General features: G+C 31.3%; 2 protein-coding genes across 2 annotated transcripts; both read left to right on the top strand.

Moving 5' to 3' along the window:
- Nucleotides 1–4444: 4444 nt before the first annotated feature.
- LOC121214572 (uncharacterized) lies at nt 4445–4915 on the top strand. The gene has a single exon (XM_041088347.1). It carries the CDS (start codon nt 4445–4447, stop codon nt 4913–4915), a length of 471 nt encoding a protein of 156 aa, XP_040944281.1.
- Nucleotides 4916–7301: 2386 nt separating this feature from the next.
- Nucleotides 7302–8021, top strand: LOC121214571 (uncharacterized). Its single transcript, XM_041088346.1, has one exon. The coding sequence runs from the start codon at nt 7302–7304 to the stop codon at nt 8019–8021; it is 720 nt and encodes a 239-aa protein (XP_040944280.1).
- The last annotated feature ends 9451 nt before the right edge of the window (nt 8022–17472 follow it).

Here is a 17472-nt window from a genome sequence, read left to right as displayed (position 1 = left end):
GTGCCAAATGTAGGGTGATAAAGTTGTACAAATGTAGTAAAGTATGTATATACACTTGTGTTATAATTAAAAGATATTTATTAATTAAATGATTATTAATAAATTATATTATTATAATATAAAGTAAAGAAATAAAAATAAAACAAAAGAAAAGAAACAGAGAGCAATTCGAAACAAGGGAAAGGAAAGAAGAAAAGAAAAAGAAAAGGGAAAACTAGGATTTTGAAGCTTAAAGCTTTGATTGGTAAGTCAATTAAGCCCTTTTTACTTAATTTTGATGTTTTAGAAGTTTTAAAACAAAGTTTTGTTGAAAATAAGTTGAGGTTTTGGAAGTTTATAGGTTTTTAAGCATGGTTCATGTTGGACAAATTGTTAAATTAGGGATTTAATTGAATGAATTTTAAGTTAGAATTGATCAAAGGATTAAATTGTGAAGTAAGTTATAAGTTTTATGTTTTAGGGACTAAATTGAGGGAAATTCGAAATTAGGAAAATATGCTAAAATTTTAATAGTTAAATTTGAGTTTGGATGAAATTTGAATAGAAATAGAGTGTGAATTGAATTAGGAAAGTAAGTAAACTTAGTTAAGATTAAATTGGGAATAAGGTAAGAATTGATTAGAAATTCAATTATTTATTTTAATTTAATGCTATAATTAATAGCGAAAATTATTATTTTTGTAGCTAACAAATAACCCGAGGCATCGTCATCAAAAGGAAAGGAGAAAGCTATCGAGGACTAAAACGGGAGATTTACGGTTTGTATTACTATAATTTGAATTTATTTATTTTCAATTGTTAAATTTCAATTAAAGTACTTAGTAAGTGAAATTGAGGTGAGTATTAAAATATTGCATTAAATAAAAGTGAATGAAATTATGAATATGTGTGAATATATGAATTGCATATTGATTGGAAAAGTGAATCGAAATGAATTGAATTGAAGTGAAATTATTTGAACTGTGTATTAATTAAAAAGTGGAAAGTGAAATTGAATTGAATTGTGATTGAATCAAAAGTGAATTTGAAATAGAAAAATGATTTGAATACCCTATTAACTAGTCGGGCTGAGTCGGATATAGTTGGCATGCCATAGGATTGGAAGAGTTCAGGGATACTTTGACCTTGAGTCGATGAGACACTGGGTGTCACTATATTTCTTCAGATAGATTCGATGAGGTACTGGGTACCAACTTACTTCGGCTTTTCCGATGAGACACTGGGTGTCAGCTTTACTTCAAACTATCCGATAAGGCACTGAGTGTCATTCTGGTGTGTTTGGTTGGATCCGTGTATCCGCCAAAGTCCGAGTCTTGTTAATAGGGGCAAATAAATGGAATAGCAAAAATCGAATGAAAATGATCGACTTTATTCATGAAATGAAAAGTGAATTGAAATTGAGAAATGAGAATGAAAAGAATGAATCAAAGATTCATGAAGAGATTTATGTTCAAATGAAATGTTATATGATATTAAATTGATGAATAGCCAAATTGAGTTGTTATTGTTGAGAAATGAAAGTTAAGAATAAATTAGTTTATTTATGAATTAATTGTTATATAATTTGACATGTTTATTTGTTATTTTACTTAAATAATTTAAATTATAGTAATACCACGGAGTATGAAAGACTCAGCGTACGGTTGTTTCCGTGCGCAAGTCATTAGAGTTCAAGGTCCAGTTCAGCATCCAGAAAGATCCCGACTCCATCAAGAAAATTTTGGTGATGTATTTCTTCCTTTTTGTTTAAGTGGCATGTACTAGGTGATTGAACACGAGTTGTATATATATAAATATATATATGCTAAATGATCTTGGTTGTGAGTAAATGGTTATAATCTTTTGAATGATGAATAAAATAGTGAATTAATTTATTAAGTATGATTAGTAGCGTTTTAAAGTATAAAATTATTGATTGAAATATTGGTATTGGATTGTTTTTGGTTTTAAGTTTGCAGGGGGTTTTACGTAAAAATTAAGCAAAAATACTGTCGAAATTTTTAAAATAAAAAAAGAAGTCAATTAGCATAAATTTATATGAATTTATGATTCTTTTATATATGTTCGTTATTTATTTAAGAATTATTTGTAAATTGTTTGATATGTCTGGTAATGCCTCGTAACCCTGTTCCAGTTACGGTTTGGGGTTAAGGGGTGTTACAACCAAATCCTACGAGTAAGTTTGTAAATATTATTATTTAATATTTATGATTCAAATGTGATTTTTTTTTAAATTTTGATTTGATAATTTATATTATATAAGTGATTTATTAAGTTGAAGTGTTTTTAGAAGATGAGGTATTGGGACCTTATTTTTATAAACTGGGCAGTAAATATTTTTATAAATATTTACGGAGTGTTATTAAGGTGGTATTAAAGTTTCGTTAAGAAATTTTAACGTTTCAATAGTTAAATAATTAAAAAGGACCAAATTAAAAAAAGTGCATTCCCGAGACTCCGTTCCCATTAATCAGACTCGTAAAAATATTTACGAAGCTATTTGTGTAGTTAATTAGGTTTCGGTTAAGTGAATTTGCTTGAATTAAAAGTAATTAGGTATAATAACTAAATTGCATATAGGGTGAAAGTTAAATTATAGATTAAAGAAAAATTAAAGGGACTAAAAAAGCAATTATGCCATTGTTCTTTAATGAGGCGGCATAAGGTAAGATATTTATAAATTTAATATATATTATAATAAAATATGTTTACTTAATTAATAAGTATATATAAAGGTTGTTTTAAGTCTGCTACCCTAGCACGTTTCTTTGTCTACCGCCGCTAGTAGAAGTCTTTGTTTTTCTTGTTCGTGTGGAACTTTTGTTCTTTGATTTCTGTGTTTCCCAGTTGTTTTTTCTATCGCATCAGGAAGTGGATCCATAGTAGTGACCTGGAAAAGATGGAGAATGAATTAGCCCACTTGTCAATCAATGAGGAAGAAGAGGATGCTATTCTCATACCAATAGATCCAAATCGGGAAAAAGAGGGTGAGTTTTTTCAACTTGTGGGATGTTTTTTGACAACTAGTATGATTCATTTTTCTGCTATGAAAAGTACAATGGCAAACTTGTGGCATCCGGTTCGGGGTGTTCGAATTCGAGATCTGGGGAAAAGAAGGTTTTTGTTTCAATTTTTTCATGCTATGGATATAGACAGGGTGTTAAAGGGTTCACCTTGGACCTTTAACAACCATCTGCTGATTCTTTACAAATTGAAAGTTGGAGAGGATCCGCTACAAGTCCCTTTAGTTTTCACACCTTTCTGGGTTCAGATCCATGAAGTGCCAATTGGCCTATATTCTGAAAATTTAGCTACGCAGATGGGGAATTTTTTGGGGAATTTTTTGGAATATGACGTCGCAAACTTGGGGAAAGAAAATAGGAACTTTATGAGAATTAGGGTCCAAATTGATGTAAGGCATCCTTTGAAAAGGAGGAAACAAATTTTATATGGGGAGAGACGTTCATACGTCACTTTTAAGTATGAAAGATTGTCACTCTTTTGTTTTTTCTGTGGAAGACTGGAGTAGAGATCGCAGATTTGGGATGGGATCTTTCTATCAGAGCACAATCCCAAAGGTCACTATCAATGAAGAGTATCTGGTTACGGGAGGAAACAGATGATGATAGTGGAGGTCTTGGTGAAGAAAATACAGAGGTCCGAATGGAGCAACAGAAGATAGGGGGAAAATCAAGATTTGGGAAGATTGTTGATCCAATCCTTGGTCTTAATCTGGAATGAGGTATATGCTGCGTAGGCCAAGGAAAAGGAAATGGCACGAGTATTATGATGGAACATGATTTGGAGGAAGTTGCTATTATAGGGGAGGAAGGAAAAAAGAGATCTAGAAGGGAAATTGAAGATTGTGTAAGAAGAGAAGAGAAGGACAGTTTGATGGTAAAAAGCAGGAAAGTGGTGGAAATCAATCATTTAACATCGGCGGCTGCCAAATGGCAAGCCGACCGGACGCAATGAAAATACTAAGTTGGAATGTCCATGGATTGGGGAATCCACGGACAATTCGAAGACTTCAGCATTCACTGAAGAATTATAATCCCCAAATTGTCTTCTTTATGGAGACCAAGCTTTATAGAAATCGGATGGAAAGAATTCGTCATAGATGTGGTTTTGCGAATGGTATAGAGGTGGATTCAGAGGGTACTAGAGGAGGGTTGTGTTTGGCATGGCAAAATGATATTAATATTACGCTCCAGAATTTCTCTAAAAGACATATTGATGTGATGGTGGCTGATGATGAAAGAGATACTTCATGGCGACTTACTGGGTTTTATGGGTCACCATATGCGCACGATAGAGAAGATTCATGGGCAGTGCTGAAAAGTCTCTGGAAAAATGAAAAAATCCCCTGGTTTGTGTGTGGAGATTTTAATGAGATTATGTATGGCTTTGAAAAAAAGGAGGTTTGCTGAGAGATGAAAAAAGAATGGAGATGTTCCGTGAAACTTTAGAATTTTGCCAGTTGACTGATGTGGGATATTCTGGTAGATGGTTTACATGGGAAAGAGGCAATCTACCGAAAACATGCATACAAGAACGACTGGATAAGGGTGTAGCAAACGAAAATTGGATCTCTATGTTCCCTATGGTGAAGGTTCAACATCTGGTTCACTCTTTCTCTGATCACTGTCCTTTATTAATTAACACAGCTAAAGAAGATAAACGAAGACCGAAAAGTCATTTCAAATTTGAAGCCTGGTGGATATTGGAAGACTCTTTTCTGGATGAAGCCAAACATATATGGGAAACAACTTCTAGGAGTTTTTTACAGAAATTGGAAAGCTTGAGAGCAGGACTGGAAGACTGGGCGAGACGAGTAAGGAAAAGGAAGCAGGGGAAAAAAGATCTTTTATCAACAAAGCTATTAAAACTGATGGAAGAGGAAAAAGGACGATAGTAATATGGCTGAGCTGATTGATACAAAGATTCATTTAAATTTTGAAATTGAAAAGGATGAAAGATACTGGGAACAAAGGGCAAGACAAAATTGGCTAAGACTAGGTGACAGGAATACAGCCTTCTTTCACAGTCAAGCAACGCAAAGGAAGAGGAAAAATACGATACACAATTACAAAGCGATTGCGGAGTGGTAACAGACGACCTTCAAGAAATGGGAAGCATAGCACGGTCCTACTTTCAAAACTTATTTAATACAGCCAACCAAGCGAATTTTGATAATTTACTTACGAGAATTGATAGATGTGTTTGTGAAGAAGATAACCGAAAGCTTACAGAACCATATACGAAAGAAGAGGTTAGAGAGGCATTATTTAAAATTCATCCCACCAAGGCTCCCGGTGAAGATGGTTTCCCGGCTCTATTTTATAAAAAATGTTGGCACTTCATTGGAGAGGAGGTTATGGCATTTTGTTTACTTCATTTAAATGGGGGAATGGAGGTTAGTTCAATCAATTTAACGCATATTGTTCTTATTACAAAAATTAATGACCCTGTTAATATGACACATTTTAGGCCAATCAGTTTATGTAATGTTATTTATAAAATCATGGCTAAGGCTATTGCAAATAGATTTAGAGGGATTATCGATAAATGCATTGACAGTGCCCAAAGTGCTTTCCTACCGGGAAGATTAATTTCAGACAATGTATTGCTGGCCTATGAATTATTACATACACTGAAACAAAAAAGAACAGGGAAAAAGGGTTTTATGGCAGTTAAAATTGACATGAGTAAAGCCTATGATAGGATTGAATGGGATTTTGTTCTGGAAATAATGCTGAAAATGGGTTTTGCCACAAAATGGATTGATTCTCTTATGAATTGTATGTCGACCGTCTCTTATCAAGTTGTGGTCAATGGTAGTATGGGTGAAATTTTCAATCCAAAAAGGGGACTGAGACAGGGGATCCACTGAGTCCATTTCTGTTTCTAATTTGTGGAGAGGGATTATCTAGTCTCATGAGAATAGCTTTAAATAATGGGGCAATAAAAGGAGTCAAGGTAAGCAGAAGTGGCCCACATGTGACACACTTATTATTTGCAGATGACTGCATTTTATTCGGGGAAGCGTCAAGAAAAGGAGCTACAGCGATTAAGGAGATCCTGAAGGAGTATAAGCGATGTTCGGGTCAGTGTGTGAATTTTGCTAAATCTACCGTTTTCTTTAGTAAAAACACTTCAGAGGAAGAAAGAAGTTCAGTTGCACATTTGCTGGCTGGTCGAAGTTCAGATGAGCCAGAACATTATTTGGGTTTGCCGAATATGGTTGGACGAAAAAAAAATCTTTTGGGGTCTTAAAAGAGAGATTGAAGAAGCGTATCGAGAATTGGAGTAATCGGTTTTTGTCACAAGGGGGAAAAGAGGTTTTCATAAAAGCTGTTCTTCAAGCCATACCGACATATTCAATGACATGTTTTTTATTACCAAAATCAATATGCAAAGATCTGGAAAGTATTGTTGCAAAATATTGGTGGCAGAAAGGTCGTGGAAAAAGGGGTATACATTGGTGTTCGTGGAAAAACCTTTGTCTTTTAAAGGAAAACGGAGGAATGGGTTTCCAAAAGCTTAGTCAGTTTAATATCGCCTTATTAGCCAAGCAGGGATGGCGTTTAATAAATTATCCAGATTCCCTTTCAGCAAGAGTGCTTAAAGCTAAATATTATCCACGGACAAGTTATCTAAATGCACAGTTGGGAAACTTACCATCTCTTACCTGGAGGAGCATTTGGGCAGCGAAAGGAACCCTTCTCAAAGGGCTAAGATGGAGAGTGGGGGCAGGTTCCGCAATATCCATTTGGAATGATCGATGGATACCAGGGATTGAACCTGAGATGTGGCAGAATAGAGAAAGAAATGAAGGGTTAAACTTAGTATCAGACCTAATTGACAGCACAACCAAGACGTGAAAAGTAGAAACAATTACAACTACCTTCCAAAGGGAAGTCGCCCAGAGAATTTTGCAGATTTCTCTAGCAAGAACAGACTGTGAAGACATGCAGGTGTGGAAAGGTGAACAATCAGGTGAGTCCTCAGTTCGGAGCGCATACAAACTATTACAAGAAGCTAGTTTGGAGCCTAATAGTTATTTAGTACAGACCGAAACTAAAGAATTTTACAAGAACCTATGGAATTTACAACTACCACAAAAGATTTTAATCCTCATATGGAGGATTTCCTGGAACTATATCCCATCCCTGGCTAATCTGAAGTATAAAAGAGTAACTGCAAACTCCAGATGCCCTCGTTGCGAATCTGAGGAGGAAGATAGCCATCATGTGTTTTGAAAATGTCCTGTAAGCATGGAAGTATGGATTAGACTCAATATGACGTGGGTAACAGAATATGCAAGTCAGAATATCTGGAGTTGGCTCACCTGGGTCTTTGATAAAGGAACAAAGGAGCAGACTCGATTGTTTTGTTGTGCTCTATGGGTTTTATGGGGCTCGCGGAATCAGATGATACATGAGAAGAAAGCCATATTAGGATTAGATCTTTCACAGAAAATACAGAGTTATCTAAGGGAACTTGAAGGAAGTAGGGGAAGTAGGATTTCTTACGCGTCTACTGAAGCTACAGGACAAGACAGAGATACATCAAGGGAGATAATACAGTTTGATGCAGCCTTTGATATCAGGAACTTTAGATCAGCGTCAGGAATTATTGTTCGGGATCAAGATGGTGTGATTAGAGCCTTAAAGTCAACTTTGCACTTCAACATTTCATCTCCATTTGTTGCCGAAGCATATGCATGTTTGGAGGCAACCAAGTTAGGTATCAGCATGGGGATAGACTCAGTCACGATTATGGGGGATCCGAAAACAGTTATTCACAAATGTCAATCAACAACAAGGGACAAATCTGTTATCGGGATGATTATTCATGATATTCAGAGTAATAGATCTCATTTCCAGAAAATTGCTTTCAGATTTATTCAAAGAACAGAAAATGGCCAAGCTCATACTCTCGCAAAAGATGCACTTACAAAAGGGGAAGAGGTATACCTGATAGTTCCAAAAGAAAGACAAGCACAAAATCCAGTTTGAAAAGAGAAGAGGAAGACAAAATGAAACGGTAAAAGAAAGCAATGAAGGAGATTTCTTGGAAGTTGTTGCTATCTTTTTGAAACAGACCTGATGTTCTTTTGAAATGAAAAGTCTAGAAGAGTAATGGATACAGGCTGTTTGAAGTGACTGGGGAAATGACGGTTGGTTTTTATGATTCTTTTATTTTATTTGTTATTTAATTAGGTTTTTTTTTTTAAAGTCTGAACATTTTAGTCGGTTGGTTTATGGGTTGTTTTTATTTGCAGACTATGCTTTGTTTTTTGACCAGCCCAGCAATGTTAGAGGCTGTTTTCTTGTGTTTTCTATTATATATTATAATACCCCAGTCAATTATTCAAAAAAAATTAATAAGTATATATATTATATTATAATAATAAAAGAAATAAAAAAAAGAAAGAAAAGAAAGCCAAAGCCAAACGAAAACAAAAAGTAAAAAAAGAAAAAAGAGAAAGAGAAAGAAAAACGCAAGGCTAGAGACTTCTTGGGTTCAAAGTTCAATTGGTTAGTCAATTTAGTTCTTTTTTCTTGTAATTTTTATGTTTTTGGAATCTTGATATTAAATGCTACTCGACCCATGTCAAAATTTTAGAAATTATTGAGTTTTTAGATGTTGTTAATGTTGAATGATTTTAGTATTAGGGATTAAATTGATAGATTTTTAAGCTAGAAATGAAAAAAAAGGATTGAATTGTAGAATAAATTGTAAATTTTGAGTAATAGGGGCTAAATTGTGAAAATTTTGAAATTTAGGGATTTAAGTGAAAATAAGGAGTTAAATTTAGTTTAAATTGTAGTTTGTATGAAAATAAAGAATTAAATGTAAAGAAATAAAGATAGTCTCGGTTTAGGGACTAAATTTAAATTTAGGCAAATATTGAGTAAAAATTGAAATATTAAATATGAGATTGAATTGTGTTGTATTGATGAATTTTAATTGTTTTAATTCCGTAGCTAACATCATACCAGAATCTTCGACTAAAATAGGGAAAGATAAAGTCGACGTCGAATAGCTCGGAATTCCTGGTTTGTATTTCTATAATTCGAATCTAGTTATTAATTGTTGTATTTTGATATAATGCTTATGGTAAGTGGTTGAGGTGAGTATTTGGCACTTTGACATTGAATTGAATTAAAAGTTGATTGAATGGATTGAATTGATTATTTGAATTGAAATGAATATATATGTGCAAATATGATAATTGAATATTGGTTGTATTTGGAAAGTGAAATTAAACCCTATTAATTGTATCGGGCTGAGTCGAATATAGATGGCATGCTAAAGGATTGGAAGAGTTTAGGGATTTCTTCGACTTTGAGTCGATGAGACATTGGGTGTCAATTTACTACTTCGAATTAATTTGATGAGGCACTAGGTGCCAATTTACTTCGGTTTAGCCGATGAGACACTGGGTGTCAAATTATTACTTCGAATTATCCGATGAGGCACTAAGTGTCAAACTGGTGTGTTGGTTGGATCCGTGTATCCATCTGAGTCCGAGTCGTGTTAATAGGGGTAAATGAATAAATAAGTTCTATAATTGATATTGAAATGGTATGGTATGAGAAATGGAAATGAAATAGTGAATTGAGTATGGAATGAATAAAGCAATTGTATAAATGAAATGTAAGTTAAATTGTGAAAAGCTATTTATATAGCAAGTATGAGAATTGAGATATTTGTGAAACAAATGAAATATGATATGGTTATTGTAATAATTAAATATTAATATGTGTTTATATTTCAATTGTATATTTGTAATTTCTTATCTTTAAATATTCGGATTATAGAAATACCACTGAGTTTATACTTGGCGTACGGTTTTGTTTCCCGTGCACAGGTTAGGTACTTAACTTTTGACTGCCGATTCAGCATCCAGCAACAATCCCGAACTCAAATGTGGTGATGTTTATCTTTTGTTTCGGCATGTACCTAGGTGTCTAAATAATAGTTATTTTATGGTTTGGTTGTAAATGAGGTTATAAGTTTAATTTTGGTTGGTTTTATACATATAAATATGTGTTTGTCTTTGAAGCCATATTATGGCATGATAAATTGAACTAGATCTAGATAGGTGCATGTGAATTTAATTCTATGTTTAAGTGCTCATGAACTAGGCAAAATTGATTTAGATTTGGCATGTTTATAATGTGGATTAAAATGATGCTTTGATGACTTGTTTTGATGATATGAAATGTTTGAAATTTCTGCCTGTTTGATCTGTAAACTCCGGTAATGCTTCATAACCCAGTTTTGGCGAGGTATACGGGTTGGGAGTGTTACAGGTTTTCAAGGTTAAAATTTCAAAAAGAAATCGATTTTCAATGCGTTGATGTAACTCGTTCAAGTTTGGGTTAAACTTCTAGGCCAGGTTTGGGGTGTTACAGTCATCTAGTTATTAGTAAATTTTTTTTGGTCATTCAATTATAAAAGGTTATAAAATTGTCACCTAACTATTAGTAAATTCCTTTTTTGGTCACCCAATTATGAATAGTTATAAAATGATTACCCTACTATTTAAATTGTATTTTTGGTTACCAGTTGGCTAATGGTAATAGTTTTTAGAATTAGCATAATAGCAACTTTAACCATCAACATTTATATATTGTGTCAATTTAGTTTTAATTCAAAAAAAGAATCTAACCCTCAACATTTGCACATTGTGTAATTTGATCTCTTTTTTTTTTTGCTTTTCTTTGTGACACTTTGACCTAAAAAATAAAATTATCAACTAAATTTGATTGAAAATATAAAAAATAGAAACACCCAAAAATACAATATATTTCATCTTTTCTCCTTTTAAAATTAACCCTTAATGTCACAAAGAAAAACAAAACTGCAAAAAAGGACCAAATTATACAATGTGTAAATGTTGAGGGTTAAAATGTTTTTAGAATTAAAACTAAATTGACAAAATGTATACATGTTGAGGGTTAAAATTGCGATCATGCCAATTCTAAAAGCTTCCACCATTAGCCAGCTAGTGACAAAAAAAAGACAAAATTGAATAGTTTGGTGACTATTTTATAGCTTTTCATAGTTGGGTGACCAAAAAAATTACTAATAGTTGGGTCACTACTAGTGTAATGCACCCTATAAAAAATAGTATAAAATTAAAATTAAAATTAAAAATGAGTAAAATCGAAGTAAAAAAATAATACATTTTCAAAATAAGTAAAAACTCTTCCATTCCTTGCTTAAAACAATTTAGATAAGTGGTTAAAAATTGTCAATTGAAATTAATTTATTGCTAACTCATGTACTAAGATGTCTTAAAAAAACCATTTCTAGCAAACATAGCATAAATGTGTTAAATAGTTGCATTTGTTGTTAAATCCAAGGTAGTCAATTTGTTCTAGTACCACTCATATGGGTTAGATGCTCCATTCCAATAATAAATAGGAACAATAAACTTTAGGTTTTTTTTCCGATGTAAATTTCACCTGTATCAATACATACTGGTTGATTTCGCTTATACCAGTTGAAATATGTTGTACCATCCAATACAAAAAAAATAAAATTTAAAATTTACAGTTAAATCTTTTATTATTTATTTTAAATTTATTGAATTATGGATTGCTATATGCATAACTAGTTTTTTTTCCGTGCGATGCGTAGGTCAATTGTGTGTATTAATTAACATATATTATAAGAAATTATTAAAAAACAATACAAAATTTGTAACATTTCATAAATAATATTATTGAAAAATTAAAAATAATAGAAAATTTTAATCTTTATATAATTTAAATTATAATCAATATAAAATAATACCAAAAAGTTTATATTTAAAATAATAAATTAATCTAAATTATAATTTTGGCCTTGCTCTTAAAAAAAAGTAAGTTTTTTTTTTAAATCTTCAAATTATATTCTATGTAAATTAAGTTATTAAACAAAAGATTACATAAAGAAAAGTTGTCTAAAAAATATGCTCATCCAAAGAAAATATATACCATTAGTAACTAAATTAATAAATTAATCTATATGATTTTAATACCTTTTTTCATTTATCTATTAAAGAAAGAAATATTTGATATATATTATATATGAAATTTAATTTTCAATAACTAAAAAAATGAGTGCATGAATGAATGTGTTACAGACTTGAAGTACATATTTATATTTTTTAATATTGAATATTAAAAATCGTATATACGGACTTAATATTAAGAAAAAAATTTAAATCAGAGTAAGAGTTTACATATTTATATTTTTTTAGTAAAATCAATTATAGTAAAGATTATTGACATATATAATCATTGTTATATTAATAATAATTCAATGTTGATATATTTTTATAAAAAAATTAGATTGAAATAATATTCAATTTAAACTTTAGTCAATAAAGACACATGGCAAATTATTAGCATGCCAAATGACAACTTTTAACTGTGTTGCATTAAAATGTTTTCCTTAATTTTAACTTTAAATTGCTATAGTATATATATATATATGAGATATGAGATGATCTTATTATTTAATTTAAGAAATAAATTTTTTTATTTGCTTATTTTGAGTTTATTTAACAATGACTTGTATTTATGAAGTTTATTAAGAAGTATTCTATATAAATGTTAAGTATTTTATATTGAGATCTATTCAATTTCATTATTTGATATTTATAAATATATATATATTAAATATTTCTCAAAAATAACAAAAAGTTCAAAATGATTGATATAGACTGATATCGATCAATAGAAAAATAACATGTTTATCACCAGTACAATATTAACTACTTTAATTAAATTTTTGTTGAAGAATTTTGTCTTATTTAACATTAAATATTAACATGTTTACGGCTCTTAAAAAGAACCTTTTGATTGCAAAATTTTCAAATACAAATTACAAGCTTGTCTTGTGATATGAGCTATAACTCGTGAACTTGGGTTTGATTAAATAAAATATTGCTGCAGACTGATCCCATTCAAATTAATAGTCTCAATACATGTACTATGCATTAATGATGCACATTCATCAACTGTGTATATACATTAATGTTATAATGTACGTTTATGAATTAGGTAAATTCATGCATTAATGATGTTCATGTATTATATATACTCTTGTAAATGTCTAGAGCCCCTGCACTTATACTATAATATACTTACTCACATTGCTTCATCAAATCAGAATAATTTTTTAATTAAAAATATTATTTATATTACTATATAATTAGTATAATGATTCTGTTTTTAATAAATAAATTTAGATTTAAAATTAAATTACTATGATAAAATTATATAAATTATGAATTTAATTGAAATATGATAAAAAAATTAATAATAATTAAGATATATCACGTCATAAAGAATAAAATGAGAACATAACAAAATGTATAAATATGTCACCATCTATGTAAAGGAACCCAAACTTGAAAAATTTTGGACTCCGACTTAAAATTATTTAACTCAAAATTATACAAAAAAAAATAATCAAAATTACAATTGTGTCGAACTTTATATAAAACTTTGAACACACTACAAACATATTTATTTTTCTTTAATTCAAGCACTATTATAAAATGTGCAAAATATGAGATGCAGGGATGAAGCTCGAAGATTCTTTTAGGGATCAAAATTAAATTTTAATTTTTATGATGGTAAAAATACAATTTTACTATTTTACTAGTCTATATCTTTATAATTTTTAAATGATTAAATCAAATTTTTATTATTTTTAGGGGGTTAAAGTGTAATTTTATCTTTACTAATTTAAAATTTTAAATGGTTTAAATGAAAAATTTTGTATTTTAAGAGGGACTGGCCCTGCTAGCTCATTTAACTACACTCCTGATAAGACAAATTAAGACGTAACAAAAGCATGACATTAATATATTCTATTGTATAAATTGAACTATTAAGATAAAAAAAACAACATAAAAGGACACATATAAAAAGGTTAAAATTTACAAAAAAGAAAAAGAAAAAGAATTATTGATATGTAAAAGAAATGCAAATTTATAATATTCTGAATAATATATATTTTGGTTTACATATAATTATATACCAAGAATAACATAACAAAATCAAATTATTAGTATCTAAAACTTATATAAAAAAAATATGATACTTTGAATATAAAAAAGAAATTAATACACCACTTCATTTCATCCGAACAAATCAATCTCAGATTACCAAAATTGCCCTTATGTGAAATTCTAATAGCCTTCCTTAAACTTTAATTGAGCTTGGGGGTAACTTCTCTCTCTCTCTCTCTCTCTCTATATTTATAGATTATAGATATGGTGAGTTGGTAAATACATCTATATATTCAAAAGGACTTTATTTAGTTTGTAAAAAAGAAATTCGAGAAGGTCTAGTAGCTGGTCAACAGATAAAATAAATAACAGTTTTGGCACGTGTTCTTTTTTGGGTATTGAGCAGTCAAAGGAAGGAAACACCCTGAATTTCGCAATGGCTTACCTGGATAGAGAGTGTTTTTCAATTATTTTAGTAGGGATAGGGAAAATAATTGTTTGTCAGCCCAAAACTTATACCATTTTGATGGAATAATTTGTTTTATTTTAATGTCTGTCTGAGTGGAAATTTAATTATAATTCAAAGAATTTATTCACATTTATATTTAAAATATTAAAATAATGGTCAAAAAGGTTGGGCGAGAATAAAGCGTAAAATATTAACTCAAGAAAAAGAATAAAAACATTGTATTAAGGAGTTGGTCATGCATTTTAGACAAAATATATCAAAGAAATAGTAGGAATGTTAGACCGAAATCAAGTCATATGTAGCGAAAAACCATAACATTTGATGGTAGGAAAAAGTAGCTCTCAAAATTGGTGTGTTCCATCTCACACCAGTACTTTCCACCGTTACGATTACCATACCAAATCTTAAGTATCTTTAAAAAATCGAAACACAACCAATCCTAGAAACATTCGAAAATAACATTTTACTATTTTCACTTGTGTGCTAAAGGTTCTTTGGGACATGTTTATCTTCACTGTACTATGTTTAATTTTTTTATCTCATATTATATTATCGTTACAGTATTTTGTTTTATCATCATTGCTATTTTTATATTAACCGCAGGTAGATATATCACTCACTAATAAAAATTATTAATTTTACAAGTAATTTTTAAATTATATTTAAAAAATTAAAAATAACTAAATAAAATATTGTTAGGGATCGACCCGATTAAGCAACAAGTAACAAAAATAGCGGAACAAATTGAGAAATTGAACACACAAATTTAACGTGGAAAAACCCCTCCAAAGAGGATAAAAAACCACGGGCAAAGATAATTTTACTATAATGGCAAAAGAACGAATAGTATAAAAGATGGAGATAAAACTAAACCCCAAAAACTCGAAAACAAAGAACCCTCAAAAGGTAAACACAAAATTCTCTAAATATGTTATGATTTCTAATATCTAATAGGTGTATTTACTAAAGTTGTAAAAGAGCCTATTTATAGGCTAAATTCATATGTCAAATAATAATAAAATAATCTAAACTAATCAGTGTTTGACTGAAATTAATAAACAGAGTTTAACTAAAAGATTATTTTTCAAATTTGACTAAAAATAGGAGTCATACTTAACAAATCTCCACCTTGACTCATATTTTCACAACGCCATCTTTGCCAAAGCCCGCCACGAGCCTATCTTGAACTATGCAGGGAATTAACTGAGTCGAATCTGTGCTTAGAAACTGGAAGACTTCTAGCCTTCGACTTGTACACTGCTAAATCAAAACTAACTCGGGTCTGATTTTCACGAACACAGTGCCCTAACTTTTCAAAACCTGCATCCAAAAGAGAACCTCTCTTCAACGAAACGATCATACATTTTTCCCTCCTATGACCAAGTTGCCTCCGCTCCAAACGAGTTGACTTCGACTCTGTAACGGATGAGGGACGTCCGATTTCACCAGTCACTATAGAACCTTCCAAAATATAAAGACTGCCAGTTCTTTTACCTTTTAACAAAACGAGAGCTCCACAAGATACTTTAATACCGCTCGACTCGATGTTGATTCTGTATCCTTTCAAGTCTAAAATACTCAAGGAGATGAGATTCTTTCGTAAATCAGGTACATACCTGAGATCTGAGAGTGTCCTAATTGTCCCATCGTGTGTCCTGATTTTAACAGTTCCAATACCAACTACCTTACTAGATGAATCGTTTCTCATGCGCACAACTCCACCTTCAACCGAACTGTATGTAGAGAACCATTTTCTATTGGGACACATGTGGAAAGAACATCCCGAATCTAGGACCCACTTGGACGTGAGCTTGGAGTTATCGCTCGTTGACACTAACAAGAAATCATCACCGCTTTCATCGGACAAATTAGCACTAGCTACATCTTCCTTATTACTCTCAGCAGCTCTTTTATTTTGTAGTTTATAACAATCTGCTTTGACGTGACCTAACTTTTTACAATAGCGATTCCTTTTGCCTCGTTTCTTTGATGCTACTAAAATGGAAGCTTGCCGATCTGCCTTGCTATCCAAATGAAGCTCATTGTCGAGTTTGTCTCTACTTAACAAATGACCCTTCACATCTTCGAACGAGATTTTGTCTCTACCATAAATCAGGGTCTCCCTAAAAGACTTGTATGAAGGGGGTAAAGAGCACAATAATAGCATAGCTTGATCTTCATCATCAATATGAACCTCAACATTCTTTAAATCAATTAAAAGAGTAATGAATTGACTGATGTGATCTCTAAGAAGCTCACCTTCGTTCATGCGAAACGTAAGTAGATGTTGTTTCAACACTAAACGGTTAGCCAAAGACTTAGTCGCATAAAGTGTTTCTAACCTTTTCCATAAGGCGGATGAGGTCTTCTCCATCAATACCTCTTGCAATATCGTATTCACGAGGCACAACTAGATTGCAGACAAGGCGTTTTCATCAAGCTCTTCCCATTCTGTTTTATTTAGATTCTCAGGCTTTTTCTCGGTAACAACCTTTTTCAAACTAGATTGAACTAGAATTGCCATCATCTGAACTTGCCACAGATTGAAATTTGTCTCACCATCGAACTTGTCAATTTCAAACCTCGTTGTTGCCATATCTGAATGGGCTGATCTATGAAAATTGAACTAGCTCTGATACCACTTGTTAGGAATCGACTCGATTAAGCAACAAGTAACAAAAATAGCGGAATAAATTGAGAAATTAAACACACAAATTTAACGTGGAAAAACCCCTCCAAAGAGGATAAAAAACCACGGGCAAAGATAATTTTGCTATAATGGCAAAAGAACGAAGAGTACAAAAGATGGAGATAAAACTAAACCCCAAAAACCCGAAAACAAAGAACCCTCAAAACGTAAACACAAAATTCTCTAAATGTGTTATGATTTCTAATATCTAATGGGTGTATTTACTAAGGTTGTAAAAGAGCCTATTTATAGGCTAAATTCATATGTCAAATAATAAAAAATAATCTAAAC

Source organism: Gossypium hirsutum, chromosome D02 (genome assembly GCF_007990345.1).
Source record: "Gossypium hirsutum isolate 1008001.06 chromosome D02, Gossypium_hirsutum_v2.1, whole genome shotgun sequence".
NCBI lineage: Eukaryota > Viridiplantae > Streptophyta > Magnoliopsida > Malvales > Malvaceae > Gossypium > Gossypium hirsutum.
Note: the sequence above shows the minus strand (reverse complement) of the source record. Positions and strands in the feature narration are given on the sequence as shown.